The 27,984-nt window shown below is 34.5% G+C and overlaps 1 protein-coding gene across 5 annotated transcripts; it reads left to right on the top strand.

Moving 5' to 3' along the window:
* Positions 1-432: 432 nt before the first annotated feature.
* Positions 433-27,842, top strand: LOC117210790 ((11Z)-hexadec-11-enoyl-CoA conjugase-like). 5 transcript variants are annotated; one of them, XM_033454124.1, is made up of 8 exons: positions 435-527; positions 14,454-14,599; positions 19,381-19,646; positions 21,424-21,554; positions 21,997-22,202; positions 22,878-23,060; positions 23,488-23,724; positions 24,070-27,842. In XM_033454124.1, the coding sequence occupies exons 2-8, from the start codon at positions 14,535-14,537 to the stop codon at positions 24,188-24,190; spliced, it is 1,209 nt and encodes a 402-aa protein (XP_033310015.1). In that variant the 5' UTR covers positions 435-527; positions 14,454-14,534; the 3' UTR covers positions 24,191-27,842. The 5 variants fall into 5 exon arrangements, with proteins under 5 accessions (XP_033310018.1, XP_033310015.1, XP_033310017.1 ...); XM_033454123.1 differs by lacking the exon at positions 435-527 and adding an exon at positions 865-1,007; XM_033454127.1 differs by lacking the exon at positions 14,454-14,599 and having other exon boundaries at positions 433-527.
* The last annotated feature ends 142 nt before the right edge of the window (positions 27,843-27,984 follow it).

The raw sequence follows: 27,984 nt of genomic DNA, 5'->3' as shown, positions 1-27,984 counted from the left end.
ACAAACACATAATATGTACTAATTTGCGTTTTATATTTTAAACTTTAAACGCCATATTAAACTAGCAACAATTTCAAATTTTCAAAAAATCTTCCAACAACATTTCAAATCTCCCAAAGAAAATCAATTTCGTTACCCTCCGTGAATGTTATCGATGCAGTCGAACGAATAAATAGTTCCCAACGCCTCCGTCATTGACGTCGGTGGCGCTGTGCTGAATCGTGCGCTCCTGAGGTCCGGATACGCTGGGCTTTTCGAATCCATTAAATATTTCTCGTAGACTACGATTCTTTACCTTTTTTTACGGCAGTGACGCGCATGTACCGAGGGGTAGCTACCCCCACGCGGACAACACGGTTTCGACACGATAGAGGGAGAGAAAGGAGCGGATCGGGAGATAGAAAACCGCAGTCGAGCTGGGGGGGTGGTTCGATGGTCGCAACCCCAGTTATCACAGCGTTGTTAGGCTCGTTTTCCATACTGATTCGAAGTTATTGACTGATTTTTTCACCGGGTGATCCATGAAGGTGGTTTTTCTATCTGATCAAATATCGGTGATTTACTTACTCTGGAATTAGGAAGTGTATATAATTGCACGTTAAGGATTGCTCATAGATAATGTTGTTGCTAGGTTATGATAAATCGTATCGAGGTGATAATTGACGTGACTGTTTGCTGTTTGAATTTTAAGTGGATAATATTGGGTTCGTTTTGATCGATGATGGGAGATATTCATAGAAATAAATAGGATATAGTACCGAAGTGAATTGTACACGCGATTTCAAGGATTAACAAGCTACCGGGTGGTGAAATATGTGTTGTGTAAGTTGTTAAATATCGGTCGTGATATTTAACTCGGATAATTTTCATCATTATTCGCGTTGCACTGAAGTTAATGTCTCGTGAAAGTTCATGTGGGAAGTTTGTTAATTAAAGAGTTCAATTTTTATTCGAAGCACATTGTTCAAGAATCGCGGAATATCTTTTTCATTTCCTAGGCGAGACAGGTAACATTATTTATGAGTATCTTTAACAGTGTGTCGTTAGTCGCTGAAAAATAATGCACGTATTCATGAAGAGCAACTTCTATTTTAATTTCAATTTGTTTTTCATATAATATCTCATCTCGTCGAATTAGTAGAATTGAACACCTAGCCTTATTCCACATTTCCAGCAGTTGATTGCTGTAACATCTTGAGGGATGTAAAATATTGAAATTTATCACTATACAAATACTGATAATATTGTATCGGAATTACGCAGACGTATAACTTAACGTATAATATACTTATAATATACTGTTAATATTTGTACAGTACAACATTTTTGCACGATAATACATTGTAATATTTTTCACTTAATAGTCAACAGTATAATATATAATATATATTACGTTACAGTTTACGATTGTATTATTATAATTATAAAATCTTTTATATCATCTTCGTTAAATTTATAATTCACTAGTGTGACCGAATGTTATAAGCCAAGAAATGAAATCACACAATGCTCCGATGGTGCTGCGTCTATTGTAACGTTCAATATTATTATTATTTCGAGGAAAAGTTATTTAAACGAGGGAAAGCTATTGCCACATAAAGATGCTTCAATGTTCGTCTGCTTTCTTATAAAGAAAGTTTGAAAATTTTGCTTTTATCTGGTTTCACGTCCCATGCATGTGTACGTGGACTTAATTACTAATTACCGGGCAGAGACACGATTTTGCCCATACGATGTTTCAAACTTCTGAAATTTTTATTTCCAGCTACTAGTTATTTTACTGTATATTTTTGCCAACTTTTATGTAGGAATTCGCTTATAGACAGCTGCAGATAGTAACGATATTCGTACATTTATAATTTCCAATTTACTTATATTTATCTCAACTTGTAATTATGCTTATCGATCTACGTTCCCATACGTTTTATTCTTTCCAAACGTTCACTCACGACACAATATATCCATGCATATTCATCTCGTGGAACGCTTATAGAACCGTAAATCGAATAACCATACCGCCATACCGTTCGTCACAATTAAAGTAATTAATTGTTAATTGGTCGAGCTAAAGCCTGTAATCCCGCATTCTACGAAAGTAAATTGCTAAATGCGTATATCGCGAAATAATACAATATCATAGAAACTAAACGCTAAATCGAAGAAGTTCGCAGAAACTTTGATCGGTTTCGTCATTTTAATAGCTGCACGTAAACTTAACACGAACATAAAATATATCATCTTGCTTCCAATCTTAGAAATTTGTTCGTTTCCATTATTTACCGCCTTTAGCTTGAAAGACAAAACCTGTGCTTCGATGATCTTTGCTAGCAAGAATATTATTATTAAAAGCACTGAATACCATGCCTGATATTGACAAAACCACAAACGTGGAAAGTTCTTCTATCCGCAAATCATGCGTCAGACTGTCGTTATTCACCGCTAAGAAGAAATATTTTCCGAACTTTTTAACGAAACAACGAATGCAGAGCTTGGATTAGCTACAACGACATTTTGTCAGCAAAAAGCTGCTTACCGGAGGCACGAAGTTCTCAGTCATGTGTCAATGGAGCAGAATCTCTGACACGCGAATCGCGTCTGCTGGAACTGTACACTTTCTAAAGCATTATACGAGACTCGCTCAATTTTATTTTCAACCTAAACCAGCCGTGTGTCCTTCTCTCGCGTAATAGCAGATGTGTACGAGAGCTGAGTACCGTTTAACACGTATGAATTGCCCGAGGGCAACTCGAAAGTCCAGCTGGTTTCGTTCGAAACGGAACTTCATCTCTGAACATCGTGTTCCCTTTTTCATGCTCTTCTACAGACATCCTCACAGACATCCTTTCTGTGTTCTGCTTCTTCGTCGACGACGAACTACACCGGATCATTGAACAGGTTCGATCAGATTCGATCGCCAGAGAAAGTTTCATTACTAATCTTTTTTTTTTCGTTGCTAAGATAATTGGAGCAGCCGTTGAGGACGTTTCGTTGTGGTTCTCGATGTTTGTAATTTGTTCGCCAGCCTCTTGGTACTTGTTGCGTTTCGATATGGACGCGGATGATATTAAAAGAACTGCTGAAACTCGTTTTCTGGCTGTAGGTCAAGTTGATTTACAGTGCGATACGCGAAATCGTGTGCTACAAGCTAAGTGACTTCTAATCTTGATCAACGCGATGTTAATTTGTCTTGGTTCGCAGAGTAATTTAATCTTGCAACACTAACACAACTTTGTGATAATGATTATCGATGATAGCGTTGTTCGGAACTTGAAACAGTAGTTAGGTTTGGTACCGAATGTGATTTAATTAATAAAATTAATCGCATTTACTCCTTTAAACGTGATTTATTTGTGGAAAAATAATTATTAGAGTTAGGATTATCCGGAATTTATGGCGACAGTCGGATTTCTCATATCGATTATTCATAGTTCTTTTAACTTGTATTATTAATTGCGTTTGGTTTCGAATATTATACGTATACCGGACCGATAGTTTTCATCCCAAGTTAGGTATTTAGAGAGATCGATATTTCTATGCAATTTGTGGCCGCACTTATTCGCCATCTGTTTCTCATTGTCAGATGTAGCTGTACGTTAGTATCTCTTCGTGATTATAGTATCTCTGAGTACTTCGTAATACTTGCAATCGAAGACACTGTCAGCTTTTAGTTCCAATTAACTGGCATAAAAATATAAATTCGTATCTCTAATCTATCGATAACAATTCGTATGATTAATATCCGAATATTTAATAACATTTCTAATATAATTTTCGTGTAAATTCGAACGAGATTTAGATTCTGATACATAGGCTTCCGAATATTCTGTCATTCGCGTATCTAGGCCATTTTAATGTTAGGTCAAGGATACATTTTTTCCTCTCGACTCGAAATCACATTCGCTTCATTCCCGTTTATAATCACTTGTTGACGAGAAGTCGCGTTTGTAGGAAAATAATGATAATTATTTGACTTTAATTAGAGACGAACGAAAGATAAAATGCTAACGATAAGATACATTGATAGTTTGTTGTACATATATGGATGATAATTCTAATAATTATTCTATCAGTAATTCGAAAATTACATTTATATATTTATAATCCTGATAATTATTCTATTAGCAAATCCAAAATTATATTTATGTATTTATAATTCTGATAATTATTTTATTTTATATACTTATAATTTTGGAACTATTATCAAGAAACGTTTGCAAATAGTTTCCTCCTATTTCCAGCCAGAGATTTACATTTGTCTTTTCGTTGGCGAAAAATCAAGTGCGAGGATGAAGTCATCTCTTGTTCTGGTTCCTAATATTGTCTCTTAAACTAATTCACTTGTGTATCTTTTGGGTATGTACGTTTACGGATCAATATTTTTCTTTCGAGCCTGATATTGATAACTATCATGTAAATTGACTGTTACCGCGAAATCGATAAGAGCCGATACGTGCGAAACAACACGATTATTATTCGAGATAGTTTTCGATCTGCGACTAACAGTTTGCCATTGGAAGAATTTTGATAAATCCAATTTTGCAAGTAATATTTTACAAATGTAATATTTTACAATTAATATTAATGTAATTAATGTAATAATATTTTACAATTACGAAAAGTAATTAAGTAATTATATAAATTACAAATTACCGGCGTTCAGAGAGATATCCTTATTCGTAAGGTAGCTAGCTGTTTCTTTCTTTAATAATTCAAGAATGAAATTGCATAAATGTAGTAACGAAGAATGAGCTATACTCAACCATTTCACAGAGCGATATTTTAACCGGAAACCGCGCTATTGACTGATCGATGACTCAATGTTAGCCATTGCAATGGAAGTTTATGCCCGACAAATGTTTGCAGGCGAACTTTTCATAGTGTTTCATTATTTGGAACGCGCGCCAATAGTTTCAATGAGATCGATAACAATTTGTTTCCGTTGAGCAGAACGACCGTGAAGAAATCAGAAATATTCGATGGTAATGACTTGATGCCATTTTGAAATGCGGCTGTACGGTCAGCGTCCTTCTTTATTTTGATTTAATGACTCTTTCGATTCGTTCTGTAACTGTACTCTTTCTCTTTTTCGCTTATGTCCCATTTGTTGTTTTAATGTTCACGCGTTTTGCTAGTTGAGACCGAACTATTATCTTTCCTTTTATTATTACTATATGCTTTATTTATTATACTTTATTTTATCCATTAATAATCAGTTGAAAGACAATTTTGATTGCATTCTCATGGAATAATATTTAACAACGTTAATAAACAAATATCTGTTTACCCGATCAATGCGATGGAACCGTTGAGACATGCATAGCGAACTTTGGATTATTTCTTGCAATGATTTTATTTTTTATTTTATCTCCTATCCATACTGGTGTTTACTCTTATCCTCGATTTGTCTACTTGCGTTTTTAAATGTTAATTAATATCGATTAAACTTTATTATATTCAGAATAAGAAGAAGAATAAGAGTGAAGAATGTTAATCGATACATCAGCCTTCGTATCGACGAAGACGAACTGTGACTTCTTCTTAAACGAAACTGATTTACGGTCGAAATATATTCAGAGTTTATAATGCTATTTCTCTTTGTTCTTATAAATTTGTTAAATAATCGGAGATAAATCATGCAGTTTTACAACGGCTCGAATAATTTAGTCTTGAAACGTTTAGTCATACTTTCGCAAGTTCACTTTTCTACTTGAATTTTACATTTCGTAAGTGAATATTTTCGTATGATGCGAAAATTCTTAGAAAATGTCACAAAACTTAGTCAATAATCGTAATTAAGAAACAAATGCATGTGAGAAACGTTTAACAATGATCATTGAATATCAGCTTTACGTAATCGATCGATCATGTGTCAACGATGGATATAGAAATATTCATATCTATCGACAATAACGACAATTGTGTCAATTGCACATTATGCACATTTGCACCTGTGTTACTATGTTAATTCTGTTTACTATGGCAATTTCACCAGTGGAATATTTTGACATTGATTTACGAAACAATCTCTTTCAAATGATCGAGCAATCCGAACTCCTTTTGAGAAAATTGAGTCGGATATTCTACTTTCTGGAATAATTGGATTTTGCGAATTTCGTCTGTCCTGAAAGTAATTCACGAGGCGCTGAAGCTCGATTCTGAAATTTACTAAATAAATGAATCATCCAACTTATTTTAAGAGAGTCGAATAAAAATGTTTACTTTTTTGTGTTATTGAATTTAGAAACGTCGGTTGTTGCAAAAATGATCTTCGAGGTACATTGACGTTTCTATTTGAGGAAAAGCAATATTTTACTAGGCACATTTCAAATCTACAGACTATTATCTCGACGATGATTTGAATACTAATTTGCTGGAAAATTGATCTTTTCTTTCGCATTATCACTCACTGTCATTCGCTGCCAGTTTTTTTTAGTAAACCGGCGAAATAGAAAATATTACGTGCGTTTCTTCCAGAATTTGCCAGATTCTAAATTTAATTCTACTTCAATCAGTTTAATTTTCAATTCCCTCTGAACGAAGTGTTAAAGTATTTGCGCGTTAAACAAATATTTTCGATTTTATTAAATCTAATACACGAAGAACAAGCTATTTGGTATACAATGAAGATTGCATAAGAATAGCGACTTTTTAACATTGGAGGAAATGCTAATGAAGCAGAAAATTAAATGGCTTTGAAAAAACAGCCTATTACTTGTTGTAATAAAAATATGAAACTATTCACGCGGAAAAGATTATCATTTTAATACACTATTATTTAAAAATCAGCGATTTCCTATATAATTGTTTATTTGACATTTGTATTACTTTCGTATGCTATTTGCATATTGTAACATACTTTGCTGATAGCAAGTAGAAATAACAGTGTGCATTAATTTTTGACACGTAGATCATGATTTACATTCCACCTAAAAATAATTCACGATATTCTTCGGTCTCCTTCTCGTCCTCGATACTTCCTTTCTTTCGTCGTGGCAAGCATGTTTTGCCTGTAGATATTTACATCTTCTAAATTTCTAAGAACAGAGGGAATTGGGACACGAGAGAAAAAAAAAACAAGGAAACGACCGAAAATCAGTGGGACAGGTCGCTAAGAAACTTACGACGTACTGATTACACGTTTGCTCGAGCTTCGTGCACTTACTGCACTTATGTCAGAGAATTGAACTACGTTCCCGTTCTTATATTACAAAGATGCATTTATAACCTAAGCTTTTTTCTGGGTTTCTATGAATTTACAGTTAGGTGGCAACAGTAAATCAAATGATCCGAATTTTTTACTCCTTTACTTGGAATGGATAATTTAGCATAATTTTTATGTACTGTATGGCCCACTCAGAAACTAGATTCCACCAATTTTCGTCAGCTCAAGATAAATACACACGTACATACATGTTTGTTATTTCTTTCAAATTTATCTTTCATAGTCCTTCCTCTCTGTGGTACATGAATATGAATTAATACGATGCCTTAGAACGTATACGTCATAACGTATAGAATTTAACGTATAGAATATAATTTTTTTATTTCCAATAAAAATTATATTATACTATGACATATATATTATTATTATTTCAATATTTACAATATACGGACTAAAAAATAATCGATGCTAATATATGTATTATACGATATCGTTCGAATGATTAATTGGAAGTTAATTGATCTTTAAATCAGTCGAGCGGCTTTCCGCAGAACATAAATCATATATTATATTCACCGTGTTTTCATTAGATTCTCTACATGGAGTAATACTATTAGTAGCCACGGAACAAGGAAGGAAATTTTTCGTTTTGTGGAAAACATCTTTTCTTTATTTTTCAAATACTCGTCTAAATAATGCTTGGTCTTCCTTAAGGAGCTAATTTAAGTGTTAATTTTAAACCTCGGCCGACAGTGTCAAAGCTCTTTGAACGGTCCCTTTATTTATCGTGGTCAAATTGATTTAATACCGTCGAACAGTGTTACATTCATCTCATACGTGTCTCGAATAGACATGCAAATTGTCACGGTAACGAGACGAAATTTTTTTTTTGTATGAACGCTTCGCCTTGAACGTCAGCCGAGAATTTCCTTTATTCGGTTCACGACACCGGACGAATATTACTCAATGTCCCTTTAAGCCTCTTTCGTCTGCTATTTCGCGTTTGACCGTTTAAACTGAAAGACAGCGACGTTCAAACGAAACGATAGAAATGCCGATTTTACATCCTTTTATTCGGTTCTTTCTTCTTTGACATTTTCCACGTCGATGAGCAGATGAAAGCGAAATGAAGCTATAAATATGTCGTTTTGCGCGAGACCAACTCTCCAGTAAACACTGTAGGATTTCCAATGATTTCTGTCCAACCTACATTTTAGTGAATTTTTCAAACAATTTGAAGATATTTATAACGCACTTAGAATCGCAATCCAACGGCAAGAACAACGTTCAAATCGGCCGTTTCGAAAATAGGAAATTGGAAATAGCCACCGAAAAAGGCTACCTTAATACAATCTGTTCTTCCAACGTAACATGAAACTTGATTCAAACTATTCTCGAATCTCTTATGGAGATTTCTCGTAAACTATGCCAAAGAACGATTTCCAATTACGTTTATCGTAATCCAAATTCAGCCGAAAAAGGAATTCCAGTTTATCTAAAAAGAGTATCTTCTAAACTACGCTGGAACTGAAGTACGAATTATCCGACGTAATTCACGATTCAACTGGAACCTACCGCAGAAACGAACACTATAGTCGAAGTTATTCGAAACTTTCTTTTTAAACTACACTGCACTACTAAACTACAAAATACCAAATTACAAACTACCTTTAAACTACAAAATACCAAAATAAAATCGGACCTATTCTAAAAATTCTTAAATAAATAAATAAAAAAAAAAATAATAATAATAAGTCCAAAATATTTTTCTTCTTCACTCGCAGACTGCAAGTCCAAGCGAATCGCTTCATTGGCTCTACACTTGTCGAAACAGTACAGTTCGATGTACATCGAGTGCCGTTCGTCGAATCTCTTTCCAACTTTGAAGACCATCGATATCTCTCGCAACAAAGAGCCTGCGCGTACCATTCAAATCATTTCCTATATTTCGCTACTTCACTACACCGACTAATACTTCATTAAACGGCACCGTTTCCTATCGGAACATTCTTTCCCATGTCCAGATCGCACCGACATACCGATCGTGTGGGGGATTTCGTCGACGTGGTTTTATGGGTCGTCGCGGAGTTGATAAGTGGGACATACGCTCTTGCATCTCCGTATTTCGTAGTGAACTCGCCATCAGGTCGGATCATCAGCAGCCTAGGTGACTACTTCGGAACAGGTCCTTAGAGCAACATCGTGTCCAAAGGGATTCTATCATTCGGGGGAACTAGCGACGAGCGACAACAGTAAGTCGTTGTTATCCTTCGAGACTTTGAATTTCGTTCGAGCAACGTTTAGCAAATTGTTCGATATATATCGGAATTCCGGATATATATAGGATTTTTAGTTGGCATTTCAATGGTGTCAACTTTTTCGGCAAATTTTTATTTTAACTTACGTTCTAAGTTTGATTCGTTGGTGGGAAAGAGAGTTGAACAGGTTGTTTGGCAAATTTATCGACTGTTTGGATAAACAGGAGCATAGATTTGTATTTTTATTTTTACTCAAATTTCGAGCTTTCTCCTTTGAGCTTACCTCGTGCACGAAGAATTCGATACATTCTGCTTGGCTTTCGTGTGAAGAAACGTTTGACGGTATCGAAGGGCGAGAATGGAGAATTTTGACGAACTTTTTTAAATTTTGGGTTACCAAAGGATAGGAACAGAACGGAAACTTTTATAAACGAGGGTCGAGTATTATTGTGGTTTAGATTCGGATGATACGAAACAGTGATTTTAAGTTAGATGATTTAACGATAGAATTGCGCGATTTTTATGAATCTGCTGTGTAACAAGCGTAGCTTGCTAATTCGCATATCGATGCAGAATTGAAGTATGGAATTTCGAGTAAAATTCTTATACAGTGACGATTGCACGACACAAATTTTATTCGAGTGAACGTGAAAAAATGAATCTTTTAAGATAAAAGGATTATGTGGAATAAAAATTGCGCTTTACATAAATAAAAATAAATATAAAATATAAGTGATATAAATAACAATCGACTGATTCGAATATAAAATTCGTTTTATTTCGAAGCTGTCGTTCAACCGAGGCGGCAAATTTATCAAAGTGTAAAGACAACTTGATCTTCGTGCCACGTAATATCAAAGATGCCTTTTTTATAAATGTTCAAAGATGTCTTTTTAATAAAAGTTGCAACAACGACAAAGTTCGTATTTCCTCGCGATCGGTTTATATTTTCACGAACCAGCAGGTTTCGAATTTCATCGAATCAGGCTTCTAACGTGCTCGTTTCTCGATGGGAAAAGGAAGGTAGGAAGAACGAACAATCGCAGTTAACTTTAGGAAGCAAAATCTATTTCTACTAAAAAAAAACAGGCTATTTTTAATTACTGAGAGTAAATACGCTTTTCCTATCAAAGTAAATTCATTTTGAAATTTCTCAAATTTCGCATATCCTCGTTGTACGTAACTCTATGTTAAGTGTTCGATGAACTTTAAGATTTTCGATTCCTTTTTTTTTTTCTTTTTCAACTCGAGAACATGTGCCATTCTAAAAATTTACAAGTTCCAGAACCGTAATAGTAATCCATAAGATGAATTATTTATAAGGAATTGTGAGATTCAAAAGATGAAATCCTCGTTTTCAATTCCCCGAAATTTCCTTTATTTGTGTAACATGTACGTTCGGGATTTATCCTATTGGAAGGAAACCACGATTCTCTCGAAATCGATTTACATCGATTTTCTCAGCTGAATCATACATTTTCAAATATAATACATTTTAAAATTCATAAACGAAACAACATAACATCAAACGAAAGAATATTGTTTGTTTCGTCGGAAGAGTCACGTGCATTTGATTAAATGATTTTATGACAACGTTTTTAACACGCATGCAAATAGATAGAGCACGTGAACGCAGAAGAAATATTCTTGAAATGTTCGTTCGTATTGTCATACGTGTCAGGACGTTCAGTTCAGTCATCGTCTCGATGAGTTTTGCCAACGTCCATCAGTCGGAATTGATAAGAAACTGGGAAAACGGGTCTCTGTAACACAGCTTCCTGACACTTTATCATTGTATAACTTTCTAGGGGAAAATCGGAACATCAGAAACGTTTCAAGAAAGGACTCACCACAGAGAAAAATGTTAAGGAGAGGTTTATTGACAGTAAATAATTAAATCCCTAGGGATGGATTTGTCTTACAGTTCTTTACACTTATCCGTCCACATCTGTTTGCATTTGAAATGATTACACACTGATCTAGCAGTAGAGTTTAGTGACATGAATCTAGAAATATGAAAATCCAGAATCTAGAAAAAACCGAGTAAAACCGCGATAGAGGAATCTGCATTGTAGGAGAATTTTCTTCGAAATTGGAAAATTGAATGTTTCTTAGTTAATTTCGTTTAGCGTAATTCAATTCGATTTCATTGGCTTCGTAATTTATTCGATGTACAACGTAGTTAGCGTCTGTATAGCTTGTGACATGATATTCGAAGGGTTCGTAAGAAAGATATTGGTATAATAATATTTTCAGAACTATAATAGACAAAGTTTTATTATTATATTAAATATTAGAGAATTTTATTATTATATTAAATATTAGAGAAGTGAATTTATGTTTTTGTAATTGGCGTCTATGTAATTAACGCGTATTGGAATTTCATAGGAGAAGCGAAAATATGACATTATGTCGTTTTGCAATTTTATTTATTAGAATTTTGATTTGTTTGTTAATACATATTAATTGAAAAGATTTTTGAGAATGGAATCGTATAGAGAAGCATACTCGAATGTAAAAATTCAAAACTCATCCATTCAAATCATAACACATTCTCATTCAGATTGAGGTTTCTATAAACGTGTATTATATGATTCTGGTCACTGTACTTCTTTTCTTCTAAATGAAATCCATATTAATATTTTGTTCTAAACTCATTTTCAATGCTGCGATATCTTTATAACATCTTCTTAGCAGTAAACAAAATTTGTTGTGCGTTATGCGTATCATTACGTTACTATCACGTTATTATCACGTGATAAAATTATTTATTAATCGAATTGACACTAGAACGAAATTAACATTAAAAAATATATCTATATTATTTTGTTATAGTTATATCCAAATCTTAGGTACTTTGTCTATTCGTTTTTTCCGCTATGTTACTTCAAAATTTATTAATTTTAACTGTAATATCTTCGACATCTATTTTCAAAGAAATTGATTTAAATTCGAAGAAAAACATTCTTCCTTATTTTTTTCTCTTCTTAGACTCAAAATATCGAGACTTTTCCCTGCAGATTTCTGAACGAATCCGTTTCGTTTCGGGGCATATATAACTACGGCATACTTTTCTCAGTGTCTGCTTACTAGACTGGAATTGAATCGTCGTTGAAGATCCGCAACACAGAAGCGAGGTCATTTGCAATTTTGATATCGAGTCTTCGCCGCGCAGAATCGTATCACGATTTTCCTTATCCCCTGTTTTTAATTCGAACAACTTTCGTTTCATATCCTCGGTGTTGTTTGTCCAATCAAGTTGATCAATATCAAAACTCCGAACGTAACCATTTCATCTATTTCCATGTTTGTCTTTCTCGTCGTTTCACTATTTTACCTCTGGACGCCTGATGCTCAATCGTTTTTTATGTTTTATTATTAGCGTGGATCACATTTTTAACAAATTAATTTATATTCTTCTTTCAGCAAGATCATTTTGATATTTCTTTAGGAAGATATTGAAAATCATGATTTATTTGTGATTTGATGTTTGTGAACCACATACGGAATTTTATATAAAACACGTTTGTTATTTGTCCTTTTGAAAAATAGTTAGAAACAAATTTAGACAACGATGTCAGATATAAACTTTACAAATATAATAATTAAATATAATAATTAATAATTAAGTAAAATAAACTAGTTCAAGTATATGGAATGTTGGTTGACGAGATTCTAACGAAGATCAAAATATCGATAGCAGATGAGTAGTTGGCGGACAAAACTTAGGTGTATAAAGAACGTGCAAATGTTCATAAGCGACTCATGAAAAATAAATTATATTATTTCAATGATAACCGTATAATATTTTTAACAACAATAACATTCGTAGAGCCGTGCAACATTGTGTGCAAATATATTAAATATATTCAAATGAAATACGATGCTATGAATAATTATTAGAAAATGTGCAAGTCCATAATGGATTTTGAGGTAAATATGGGAATATATTATGGGCAAGTATTGTATGGTTATTTAAAAGGAAAAACTCGATTTAATTAATTAATATTTTCCACTTTGATTCAATGCAAAACAGCGATGAAATATGATATTCTATCAAAAAGATTGGTGATATATTAATTGTTTGGTACGTTGGAAAATTGGTCGTTTAATGCTAGAATTGATTTTTTTAGGCCATACGAGTATTAACGACGAAACTGTTAACATTTCTATACAGAGTGGTTGGTAACTAGTGGTACAAACGGAAAGGGGGTGATTCTACGTGAAAAAAGAAATCGAAAATATGGAATAAAAATTTTTCGTTTGAGGCTTTGTTTTCGAGAAAATCGACTTTGAATTTTCGCTCGGTACGCGTGCGAAAAATTAAAAAAAATTTTTATTCTATATTTTCGACTTCTTTTTTCGCGTAGAATCACCCCCTTTCCGTTTGTACCACCAGTTACCAACCACCCTGTATAACGTTATTAGCAGAAGATGAAACTGAACTTTTGATTGATGCGAACGACAACGACAAAAGTGTCGCGTGTCTCTTGCGAATTGTCGGCAGCGCGTGGTCACTCTTAACGTCACAAACCCGTGAAAGTTACAGGCTTCATATTTTCAAATATAACATTGCAAGTAGTACGAATACACAATATCGAATGTACAATACAATAAATGTCAAATATATATAGATATATGAGATATACTGCCAAGTGAAAAAATGATGCATTTTAGGAATTTAATTTCTATTATTATTCGACTACTTTTACCAAAAGGAGATCCAATAGAATACTCTTCGTTATCATTTAGAAGAATGACCCTATCACTCTTCAACAATTTTTTTCCATTTCAAGCTATTTTTGTTCATTTCGCATGATAATCTGCTTACAAATCAAATCTATTATTTTCACTGTAAGTTGCGTTAATTATTGCTAGACAATCGCGCGTAACGAATACTTTCAGCATCTCCACGTTTCTGTAGCATTCTATAAAAAGTTATTCCATTCTTATCCTTTTCGAAACTTATCCGTCTCTGTTCCGTTTCGAGATCGTCTGTCGCCAATCAGAAACAAATACTTGGTCGCCTGCAGATTCCTTCGGTGCACCATCGTGGATTGCCGTAATTACGCCTCCCATCTGACGTAATTTAAACATCTGACGATTGCGACAGGATGACTGCGAGACAGTACAAAGGAGAATTCGGTGGAGCAATGAGAAGATACTCGCTCGTTTCGCGGTTTGTATTGTCTACGACCTCGTTGGTGAAAGCTTTGGCCACGAGCTCATTCCCCGATTACACTATCTTTTCATTTTGCTTTTCATAGAAATCGGTTCGAAAAATTCGCGGACTTTTGTCGACGATGTTTCCGAGTGAATTCGTGCCTTTGGATTCCACAACGTTTTGGAATATCGAAAGTTTGCAAAATTTTCCAGCATCTCAAACTTGTGCAAGTTTTCAAAGTTGTCCAAGTTTGGAATCCCAGACAATATTCGAAAGTGTCGAAGAATGTCTTTTTACGTGGAGAAAGGAGGCGAGAATGAACGATGGTGATGTTGTGCGCGTGATTGGTTATGGTTAAATTGAATGGTCGAGATTCTAACGACGAGAGGCTTTATTTTTTTAAAGAAAGTATCGTAGATTTTACGAGTTTACCGAGCTCGATCTAACGTCCACGAGGTGCCAATTTCTATGTAGCGTACAGTGTAGTGCATCGTTCCAAGAGTTTTCTTTTGAAACTTATTAGTGCGTTCTACGGTTAAAGTATAAATTGTAATACTATAATATTACGTAGAACTAGTTACTAATTACGTATACTATCACTATTGATTTGTTTTACTATAATTATTGCTAAACTGTAATATATTAGAAAAGATAAAAAGTGTGAAACACCAACGATACGATAATACCATTTTTCTTTTATTTCGATACCTGGTAAGATGAGAAACGGGCTGATTACTTAAAGATTATTCATACATTCAACGTTATTTGTTTTCTAACGTTATTATAGCAATCGATGCAGATACATTTCTCCTGGAATACTCATAATACCAACAAATTCATTCTGATTTAAAATCAATATTACAAATTTGTGTAGGAATGCCGAAATGAAAATTGCAAGTGGAATTTTCTTTCCATCTCGATTCTCATTTCTTGGCGACAATGAGCTAGAATCTAGATCTAGATGATAGCGAATCAAACGTTTATCGTCGACTTCGTAGTTTTTCTTCGTCGTTTCGCCTTTCAACATCGGGCAGTCGTACAATGCTTTCGGTTTAAAAATACGCTGAAGTCTGTGATTTCTTTTTCTTTTTTTAGAGGAATTCGCATTCTAGCATTTGATATCGATCTGCCGATTTGTTCAAGGTCGATTCAAATATCTCGAAACTTAAAGCCACGAGTCCACATTTATATCGCGAGAGTTATTCGTAACGCACTTTGACAATACGTCGAATAAAATTCGAATTCTCTACAGTCAGGATTTTCAATGATTACATTCATAAATAAATTTAAGAGGAAGTGCAGACACTTGGACGTGTAAGTAACATAGTATGAATCAGATCTAATAGATTTAATAGGACTTTGAATTCAATTGGAAATTTAAGTCGCATGGTTCTATTTGTTATATCTGTTTGCACGTATGTGTACATATATAAATATACGAAGAAATTAAAAAGGTACAAAAGGGAATCGATAATTTATAAAATCAAAGTTAGTCGAAACGGAAGTTTATGGGATCGAAGGATACCGGAGCGCATTGACCCAGGTTTCTCAATCGGTTCTTCGACGATTACAAGCAGGTTTCGTTCAACCATTGACCTGAATATATTTCCATTAAACTGTACTCGCTCGAGATTGATCCTTGTATGTGCATATGATTTCACATTGAAAGTTATGATAGCAACATCGCATTTATCAAATTTCCAAATGATTCTCAAATCGAAAATACATCATTCGCGATACGTCGACATTAATCAACGATGTTAATATTTATCGATATATCTTTTATCGGACACTTGCTATGTTTTTCCTACTGATCCACCTTTTGATTCTAAACGTATATTTGACGTATTTTTGTTCCGATAAATAAGAGAATTTCTAACGTTTAGCATAGGATGGAAGTAAGAAGTCAGGAATGTGAATAACAATTGCAGCATATTTTCCCAAAATTACAGATATTTTGAAATTATTTTCTTTGCACTGATTCTCAGAAACAGGCAAGAAGATATTGACACGTGCCCAATATCTTCTTTTCTTTCCAAACATCGACCTGCTCGCTTTCGCGACGTTCCTGTTTCCGGTAATCTCTCCAAACGTATTAATAGCCCTCGGAGAGCTAACCAGGCGATTTCGAAATCGCCATTCATCTCCTTTTCAAACGGCACCGCGCGTACCAATGTCAAAGATGGATCTGAAAAAGGCAACGAGTCACAACTGGCACGTGATCAACAGCAATTTCAATATCGCTCATTAGCGTTCCTTGAAAGAAAGCTTGCTTTCTTGCGACAAATTGTCATCCCCGTTGTTATTCTAATTATTATCCCATTATCATCGATAATACGTCGAACACACGAACGAAACAATGATTTCCTCGCGTCGGCGAGGTCGCGTGAAACACAGGAGACAGGGTAGAATACTTTCTGGGGATCGATAATGACTTCAAACGCGCCATTGACCTCCTTTATGCAGAACCTGTTCCCAGCTCGAGACTCCATTTCTTTTCTTCCTGCTTTTTCCCTCTCCTGCGTTCTACGAATCTTGATCTTTGCTCGTCACTCGGCCCCTTTCTCTGCGAATACTCCCTTCCGGATACGCAGCATGTACCGTTCATTTCGAATTCTATCGTCGAGCACTTTTACTAGGACGACCATTCGTTACACACGGTCCAAACCCTGAACAACGTCTTTAACTTTCACGTAATTGGTGGATAGTTAAGGAAATCCGATGAAAGATTAGCGATACGTTTAGATTGATTTTTTTAGTTTCTACTTCTTTTTTGGTTCTTTCTTTTTTTTCTTCCCCCCCCCCCTTGTTTTGTTAGAATCAGTTAGTAAGTCGTTTCTTGCCCAGTTTTTCAGGTCTTCGTACGAGCGATTGTTAAGCCTATGTCTTTTCTGGTGCGAAGGATTTGCATGTTGAAATATTATAAACGAATGATCGGAAAGTCTGATCAAAGTTTTAAATATTCTGTGGCGTATAGCGACTAGAAACTATTATGAATAGTATCTCACTTTACTTGAATATTTCATATATTCTCACGTACTTTACGTATTCTAAACATTTTTGCATACGTCAAACTTTTATGAATGCGCAAATATCTACAGTGTAAGAATAACAGTCCCGAAAATTTATGCGTTTGTATATTTTATATTTTACACGGAAGCGACGGAACTTGAATGGAAATTTTCTTCACACTTGACATATGATAATGATCGATAAACCTTCCCTGTTTGATATTTTTCTATGAATCGAATTCCATGTAAGGAAGAAGAATGTAAGAAGATGAGGCGAGAGTTCATGAGAAAAAAATTTCATTCGAATGCTTAAATCTTTTTTGAATTTTATTCTTATTTCTACTTGATACTGCTTAATTGAAGATGTAATAACGCGATTCGAGGAGAGATCTGCTACTAAATTGGGCGACTGGTAAACTTGTCGAGAAAGATGTCTCAGTTTTCAGATGTATAATCGACCAATTACAAATGATCGAAGATCTAGTCCAGTGGTAGATCGTTTAATCTCGTTTCAATGACGTGCAATAACGTTTTCAACAATATAATCCACCCGTGTCAACCAGAAAATTGTAGTTCGAGAAAATATTTCCGAAAGTTAACACTTTTAATCGGATAATCTAATGTCAACTGAAAATTAAACCAAAAAAAAGACGAAATGCTTCAAATTGCGCCATCTAAAATTGAAAATATTCTGAAAGTTCAATTTCAAGAACAAACTACTCCTCTTTTTCCTTCCAGATAAAAGAAAGAAGCGAAAAGGAAAGGTCGTCTATATCGTTCGAGAGACACTGAAAAAAACGTGGAACGTACCTAAAATACAATTTTGGACACACGTTAGAAATTAATCTGGCAGTCACAATAAAGTGCGAACTTTCACGCGTCTAAAAACGCGTGGCAAGTGGAACGAGACTCGCTTCGCGGTTTTGCGTTTTTTGAAAGTGTTTATTACTAGGTCACTGGGTCTCGATTCTGAAGACGTTTTGTCGCAACCAGTAAAGACCACGCGTTTCCAAACGATTCGCCCTTGATCGATACCTGATCGATAATTGAACCAAGAAGACCATCCTCTCGTTAAATCGCCTTAAGTGACTCGTGTAAAACCTACCTAGTCCACCTGTTAGAACATCTTATTTTTCCTTATAAGTGGTCGATCGTACTTATAATTATTGATCATTAGAGCGATTTAGCAGAGTATTTTCAGTCTTTCGAAACTCCGGATTCGCTCACTTACTATGATCAATGATGTTCACGTTTAGATATTTGTTTAAAAAATTGATTTAATAAAACTGGAAAGTATTACACAATATTATTATATTATCGAATCTAAATATTAGTATATTAATATTAGTATATTAATATTAATATATCGAATCTAAAAAGTAGGCTGTAGAAAACTTTGAATGTATTTGGATAGTTGGAAGATTTGGAGTATTTAATATTGAAACGTTGGAACATTTTCATTAACCAGAATCCTGGAGAATATCGAATTTCTGAATTGCTTTCCGTTGTTCACAGTATACCGGCGAGGTTTTTGGTTTAATAGACATCTTGGTTGAACGTCGTTCAAGAAAATTCTCGAACTGAATTTCCAGTCTTCCGAAGCTATAAAAATATTATTTAGCTGTTACGACGGGTTTTCTGGATCGTAAAATAATAACGTAAAATATATACAGTAATACAGGACACTCTGATCGTTCGTCGATGAAAGATTTCTTTTGTTTTGAACGAACCTGTATATGTTATCGATGATACGCGAGACGTTACAGAAACCGATATCTGTTTCAGATTGTTCAAGATGGCACCAAACTTGTTTGGTACATCGGCCACGTTGTATTTGGAGGCATCTCAGCAAAATATTCATCAAGAGAAATCGACGACAGAGAAGACGAACAATCAGGAATTGCTGGTCGAAAAGTCATCGAATACCGAGTCGAGCTATGAATGGAAAATCGTTTGGAGAAACGTGATTGCATTCACCTATCTTCACATTGGAGCTATCTATGGATTATACCTTGCCTTTACTTCAGCCAAATACCAGACGACTATATGGCGTAAGTATAAATTGTTCGATGAAACGTGCATGTAGTTTAGGAAGAAAATTGAGAAGAAAAGATGACTCTTTCTAAATTTAACTTTTTTTTTTAAATACAATCTATTTATAGGTGATATTGATAATCGTTGGGCGAATGGAAAAGAAAAGAAAGAAAAAGATCGAAAGTTAATGACTGGAATTCTTACAACTAGAATTTCAATTTCAACTCAAATACACAGAAGAAACACGAGAAACGTCATTCTTTCGCTATCCTGAAATTGGTATTGCGCATCACGTGCTTCGTATTCGATCGGTTACAAAAATGATCATCTTGCCTGACTAGACGATATTCTTCTTCTTCTCTCCGCTATCATGTTTATACGATGCGATTACAGTTATTAATAACAGCCGCGCATAACTGGGTCGAATATAGAAACTTTGAAGATAGAAATCTTAAGAACGCATGACCTCGAATACCCGTGGTTGCAACTTTGAAAAAGCTATCTAAGTCTAGGTCGCCAACGCCAAAGACGTAAATGCTACGCAACATTTTACAGAAGATCCTATTACAATGAAGATCTTCGACAGCAACATTTCACTTTCTTGTTGGTAGAAATCGATGGGATGAAAGCGTGATCGTGAACTGCGTTAGAGTCCTGTACATCTGGTTGCATTTTAAACTATTCTGTTCTGATTGTTTTATTGTGAACGAAGTTCATTGTGAACGAAGGAATCACGTGTCTATACAATTGTTATTATTATTGGTATTATTATTAAGCGTTTTTATAAGTTCAGGGATTTTTAAATTGCAATAAAGTAATATACAATCAATATTTTGATGGGTATTGGATATGAGAAAATATTTGATCTAGTCTGGCGTGATTTTCGGATTGAAAATTATTTGCAGCTTAGGAAATGATTTTTCGTATTTAGTTGTATGTATTTGAATTGAATGAAATTTCGTGTTAGAGATTTTGTCTCTACATAGAGTAGAAGGGGAAGAAAGTAGAGGGAAATTAATGTAGAATGGGACAGAACAGTAGCGGAATGAAATGAGATGTACTGGCGTAAATAGAGTAAAGCGTAGCGAAAGTAAGTAGAACAGGGGAAGGTAGAACACGACAAAAGTTAAAGTAGGATAGGATAGAGCAGAGTCAAGTACAATAAGATTTTCGTGAAATCAAATACAACATGTTAACGAGAAACAAAGTGTAATTAAAGGAGAAGAGGCTAGAACAGAAATAAACAGGAAAAGAATCACATAAATAGACTAATCAAATAATGTAAATAGGATATATTATGTTAGAGTAGAATCAGACAGATGGTGTATATAGATTATAGTAGAATTAAGTGGAACAAGATAGAGTAAGTTACTGTGGAATAATTTAAACGAATAGGACAATAAACAACAGAGTATAATAAGGTAAAATAGAGGAAAAATAAAGTTGAGTAGAATGAAATAAAATACCCATTAATAAGGTTAAGTAGAGGACAGCAAGATGAAACACAATAAGGTAGGAAATGTTGATATCATGATGTAACATAAAACGAAGGTTAATAAGAAAGAAAGTAGAGTAGAATGAAGGTAATCAAGTATAATTCAAGCAGTAGAACGAAATAGAGAAACAAAATATAGTATAATGGGGACGAGAATAGGTCAAGTTTAAACAATGTAAAATATACAAAAATATATATGATATAAAGTAATATGCATAGTTGAATTCTAATGAAATATAATATAATATAGATGTAATGTAGGGGAATAAAATGAAATAAATGAATTGCGTTACTTTCAGTTTTGAGCCTGATAGCACTTGGAGGGATGGGTGTCACAGCTGGTGCCCATAGACTTTGGGCCCACAGAACGTACAAAGCGAAGTGGCCCATGCGTTTCCTATTGATGATCCTGCAGACAATTGCCTTCCAAGTGAGTTTTTATTTCCCTGCTTTCTCTCCTTTATGAGAAATTAAAAAATTAAAACGTAAGTACTTAAAATGTACGAGGCATCGTTATGATATTTAAAGAATGAAAAAAATCTTCATATTTAAATTATTTACTTCTTTAATACTGTTCATAAAACATGGATTTACATAAAAATTCGCGTTCTAATTACCACGTTCGTATACGAATTGATTCTATATTTCTTTTCATCCTTGATGGTTGATGTTTCGTAAATCCTGTCATATCGTTCGTAGAAAAATAATTCTAAGATTCGAAATATCTTTTGTGTATCGAGATCATGATCAAGCTTCTTGTATCTCTAAGAGAATAATTTTATATCGCGTTTTCATTGCAACATGTTCCAATAATTCCCTCAACAATATTACTAGAAATCAGAACGTTTGAAAACTTCAACATTGCTTCGTAGAATCACATTTACGAATGGGTGAGAGATCACAGAGTTCATCACAAATTCACGGACACCAACGCAGATCCGCATAACGCAAAACGAGGATTCTTCTTCTCGCACGTAGGCTGGCTTCTAGTTCGAAAGCACCCGGATGTGTTGAAGAAAGGTGCCACAGTTGACATGAGCGATCTCGAAAACGACCCCATCGTCGTTTGGCAAAGAAGGTGAAGAATGACTACGAATTATAATTTTTCATTTCTAATAACAATCATCCAGCAAGGAGTGAAAAGAGATCTTGAAGTTGAGCCTTGAAAAATTATATTTTCTGGAATATTCTCGACAAGGAAAGCTAATTTTCATTTAGAATGGTTGTTACTAAAAATGGGAAGTTGAGCCTTGAAAAATTATATTTTCTGGAATATTCTCGACAAGGAAAGCTAATTTTTATTTAGAATGGTTGTTACTAAAAATGGTAAGTGCAGTGTCCACTCAAAGAAAGTAAAAAAGAAAAAAAGCACACGTTAAAATTTGAGTCGTTTATTTGCTGATTTTCTTTACTAAAACATTTTCATATTTAGTGTTTGAGAAATATTTGCTAGCACACAAAGAAATAAAACTAAGTTAAACTTTTTTACTTTTAGTGATCTTTAAAATCAGGATTCTATTACTCATCGCGATGATTTTATGAGGATAAAAATAAATTCCATTAAATTGTAGAAAATATTTGTTAAATCTGTAAAGTAATCGTAATGGAGGACTTGCTCCTAGTGGTGTTAAGTATCGCGTAACAAGCCAACTGGTTTCTAATGAAAGTAGCTCTTGATGCGTGTCAAAAACACAAACGAAAACTGTTTACGACACGGGATGTGCCTTGAACCTTTTTCTTTGACGTTTTACAGGCTGTATCTTTTACTGGTGCCAACATTATGCTTCGTGCTTCCCGTGTGGGTGCCCTGTTATCTCTGGAAAGAGACGTTATTTAATTCCTGGTACAGCACTCTAACTAGATACACACTGAGCTTGAACGGAACATGGCTGGTGAACTCTGCGGCTCATATCTGGGGCGCTAAACCTTATGACAAGTAAGCGATTAATTTACTTGTATTTCTAACAATTTTTTATCTTTTTGGGTAACGATCAATAGTAATTGTATTATAATACTTAATTAAATTAAAAATCAGAAGGACTTGATTTACTGATATTAAATTATATTATAAATATATTAATTTATATATATATATAAATATTAATTATATTAAATTAAAGTATATTAAATTATATTGTAAATTTGCAGTTGTACATTAAATTGATTTCTAATTATTTTATTACAATTATCACAGTTTATACAATTTTGTAACGTTGCATTGAAAACTTTTCAAAATCATTATAGGCAATAGATACGATTCTATGAAATTCTAAATCGAATTAAACGGGGTTGTATAAATTTCCAGGGTTATTACAGGAAATACGATTTATAAATTGTTCAAAGCATTACTTTATAAATTTCAGGAATATTGGTCCGACCGAAAATAAAAGCGTAGCCATAGTGGCATTCGGTGAGGGGTGGCACAATTACCACCATGTGTTCCCGTGGGACTATAAAGCCGCCGAACTCGGCGACTATAAGGTCAACATCACTACCGCATTTATCGATTTCTGTGCTCGGTTGGGTTTGGCGTATGACATGAAAACCGTCCCCGTGGAGGCGATTAAAAGACGAGCGATCAGAACTGGCGATGGAACTAAGTACCGAAATTACCGTTATTAATATCTTAAAACAGAGAATCTCGTCGAACTGCAAAATTTCGATTTTTCCAATCACAATTCTCGAAATTTTCTATATTTTTAAATATTTTTCATTAAATCGAGGCAAATATAGATCAAGAAGATCAAGAATCTCCAAGATCTTTTGATCTTGGAGAAAAAGGAGCGAACTTCGAAAAAGTTTAAAATCAAAAAATTGGAAACAACTCGTCCATTTCTGCATAGTAATTTTTGATACTCCAAAAATATCACGATTCAAGGTTTCGCTTCTTACTGTTTGAAAGATAATATTGATAGGATTTTGAAATCGGAAATTTCAATTTTCAGGTACAATGAACACGACGACTCTCATCATCATATGCATGTGGACATGAAATGGGGCTGGGGTGACGCGGATATGAAGCCGGAGGAAATCCAGGAGGTCGAAATCATTAATAAGAGCAACTAAATGATCATTTGTGCTAGATATCGCTAATCAACACGCGATCAACCGTTCACTACGTCAATTAATATTCGTTATATGTTATCAGTGGTCTATGGTTATCGTTCCTCTGTGAAGAGATCGGCTGCTTAATCGAAATTGTTTCATTTAAAATAAGCTCCAGAAATCCAGCAAACTGAAACGTAGGCAAACAAACAATTCGACACAGACGACGCACGGCAATATAATTTCCGTCATAATTAGCTAGCGCGAAACATATTAGGAAAAAAAATAAATTAACAAGAAAGGAATTAAACTGTAGATTTTTATGCATTTATATAAAACTTGATTCTAACAGGTAGAACAATTCTGTATTGCGGTTCTATCTCTATTTAAATCTATTTATAAAAAGATATAAATTTGCATAAAAATCCGCTGTTTAAATGATACAAATAAAAAGACAGACGAAAGGAATGAAAACGAAAAAGGATAAAAAAATAAATTTTACGAATCTCTTGACAGCAGTCAACTGTTAGCTCACGGAATCGGACTACATTCGTGGCCTTTGTGTCGCGATAGTCCGAAGCGTCGCGAGCCTTTTATTTTTCGTACTTTCGAGCGTTCCTTAGATACTTCGATCCGGAGAATCGGGCGTATGGTAGTTGAACAATTGATCGGTTGATCACATCGATTCTATGTTATACAATGTTTGTTATACAACACGGTGGATCGTGGTGTTTTTCAAGCCGCATAGATTTATCGTAACCAAAGTAACCAAGTAAACTGTATATCGATTGATCGACTAGTTCTTGGACCCACAGACGGAAAAGACACTTTACGCGTTGGAGATCGAATCTTGACGATGGTTAATCGCCTGGGATCACGTAAGACTTCCTCTCTCGTTCCGTCAACGCAAACAAGTAGAATGAAACGGTCGAAGACAGACGACAGTTACTCTTAGTCGCCTCTCCGAATTTTACGCTTGTAAATTGTTACTATTGCAAACGATACATAGTCTTTCCTGCCACGAATAGCGTAAACGATACGTGTAATAGGGAAACGCGGTTGATCGGTAAAAATTTCATGCAATGCTGCTCCATCGATTCAATTTTGATACACTGATTATTATCGAATCGAGACGAAACTATCAAATGTTACTACACTTATTTTGTTGAATATTTATCACAGAAACTATAATAGGCTTACATATCTAAACTTGGAAATACAGTATATAGGGTCCACTTGTATACGAGCATTTTTAGCTACGATATTTTCTAAAGGACCAGCTATACTTTTTTGTAAAGATACAAACTTACGAATACACGAAAGATTAATTATTCTATAAGGATCACTTCCACTAATATTTTCAAAAATAGAATCACGCACAATCTACGCACACCTGGCACATATTATACGATATCGACGATTTATGAAATTCAGCAACCAGGAATATTCTTCCATTCGAAATTTCCAATCTCGTCAAGTATTTTACGGTATACTATTAATGTAATGCCTTGAATTTTGAAGATTACGCGAAAGGGAGTAATAATCGCAGGATCCCAGGCATCGTGAGCGACGATTCGACGAGAACGATCGATCGTAGACAGGATGGAAGGACTCGGGCTCGATGTTCGTTCGTTGGTCTTCCGTCAAATGTTTCTTGAAGAATTCGAGCCCGAGTTGCTCGCGATCACTTCATCATAGGACATAGCGTCAATTAAATGTACAATTCGATCGTGAGGCGATCGACGGTCGTGGAAACGGTTCGATTCACGAATACGTGTCATACAGTTCGACAATCGTTCCTCAATGACAGACGGATAACAGCGATCAAGTGCGATAATCCAATATCGACCACTTGTCTTAAGAATCCTGTCTTGTCAGAGACTGTCCTGTCGCGCGAATCCATCCCGTAGAATTTGTTAAAAAATATATTACGCGCGAATAATTTGTTAAAAATTATTTGTAGAGTGGCCTGAAAAGGAAGTCGAAGATTTCAGAGATTCTTTGAGAGAATCTTAATCCGTCATGTTTTTTTTTTTTATATAACCAAGCTTTATTTGATGGAAATGCAGATACCCTTTTTATTTAGAAAATTGAACAGTAGTTAAACGTAAAATCGATAGTATAAAATGTAATTAAATTCGCAATTTAGTAGTAAGAATTTTTGAAATTTGATTCACGAGGTTACTCGAAGATCGGCCTGTATACAACGATACGGATACATTCTGCGTGATTGCTAGGAGTTTCTAAATTCTTCGATTTCTTTTGCCAACCTTGTTATCAATCGTGTTTTCCTATAGTTAAAATATGTTTTAAGCTGGAAGAAAAATGCGAAAGAATCGTTTTCGATACGAATGATCATCTCGTAGTAAAATTTAAGAAAAGATCCCTTTATTCGAACGAAAGTGAGATTGGGCCATAAAAATTCGTGAAATCAGGACCGTATCAGGATTAGATCTCCTTGCGCTTGTTTCAGATGGTCGATTCGATTTCGCAAAATACGATTCTAAAACTTCGATCGTTGAATCGAAGGAGAACGAACGCGGTCGTGGGTTTCTTCTCTGTTCAACGCCTGTTATGTATTTATTGTCGAGAATACGAAAATCCGTTGCTGGTTATATAATTTATACCGTTCAGTTTGATAGTGATAAAAGAAATATGGGAAAGGGACGAGCAGGTGCGGCTGTAAATTGTTTCTTCCAAATCCTGTCTCGATTACGATTTTGAGCTTCTTTTAATTTATTGCGTTTGTTTGTAAATATGGATTTCTACGACAACAGGACTTTATCTATCTAGTAATCACAGAAATAGTGTCGGCATCTCTAACGCGTTTATTATCTAATCGTGAGTTTCGTAAGCGTTCCTGGACGTTCGTAAACGTCCTTCTGACAAAAGAGGCGTGAAAAGACTAAAAACAATGGTGTATATATTTATTCGCGTAAAGAAGGAAATAGGTTGGCCGTAGTTCGCAAATATTACGAAGTCCTGACAAAGACAGTGTACGTGAATAAATTGATAATTATTTTTAACATATAAAACATATTTATATATAGCTATGTTATACAGAGTGTTATTTATGCTCGATTATTTAAATATTATTAAAAAAAAAAAATAAGCATCGTATTCGTTTCTCTCTTTAATACCTAGTATATTGTAGTACATAGAGGTTTAGGTTAGACATTTTTTCGCCAATAATATTTTTAGTAAAACAGAATGAACATATAAGACTCTAAATAATTTCTTTATAATAATATACAGAAAAATGTGTCGCGATTAGAGTAGAGAAAAGAGCAGATAACGTAGTACTTGAATTACATATAATTCATTTGACAGACAGTTTTCAAGAGATAGTCAGAAGGAAGGAAACGCTGCAAGTTAGCTAAAGGAAAAGAACTGGAAGATCTCACAGAAGAATACTTATGGGTCCAAGGCGCGGAGCGGCGAACATTGTCCGACTCGTAAAGTCTATATTAATGGAAGCAACGCAAAAGAAAAAAAGAAACTCGAAAAAAAAGATATGTTAAAAAATATGAATAGAATGTAGGGGATATAAACACGAGGTTAATTACGAGCGAAAAGGAAACAGTACTGTTTCCGTTGCGTATGTAAGCTTTACTGTGGACAATATTGACAATTTTCAGTGTATTTATAAATAAATTATTGTTATCCGTAGAAATACGCGTGTTCTTTGTCACTGTGCAACGTGTAATATCGGATACCGAATTACGAAAGTCCTCGTTTTTCTACCTATCGATCTAACATACGTTAATTTACGTGCTGTTTTTTACTCTTTTTCCATAAACCTCTTATCGTAACGA

This window comes from Bombus bifarius, unplaced genomic scaffold (genome assembly GCF_011952205.1).
Source record: "Bombus bifarius isolate JDL3187 unplaced genomic scaffold, Bbif_JDL3187 scf7180000008212, whole genome shotgun sequence".
Taxonomy (NCBI): Eukaryota; Metazoa; Arthropoda; class Insecta; order Hymenoptera; family Apidae; genus Bombus; species Bombus bifarius.
This window is presented reverse-complemented; position numbering and strand designations above follow the sequence as displayed.

Coding starts and splice junctions, on each gene's coding strand:
- LOC117210790 (XM_033454124.1), top strand. CDS start 14,535: ATGACTGCGAGACAGTACAAAGGAGAATTCGGTGGAGCAATGAGAAGA. Junction 19,647..21,423: donor ATACCAGACGACTATATGGC/GTAAGTATAAAT, acceptor CGTTACTTTCAG/TTTTGAGCCTGATAGCACTT. Junction 23,061..23,487: donor GGCGCTAAACCTTATGACAA/GTAAGCGATTAA, acceptor TATAAATTTCAG/GAATATTGGTCCGACCGAAA.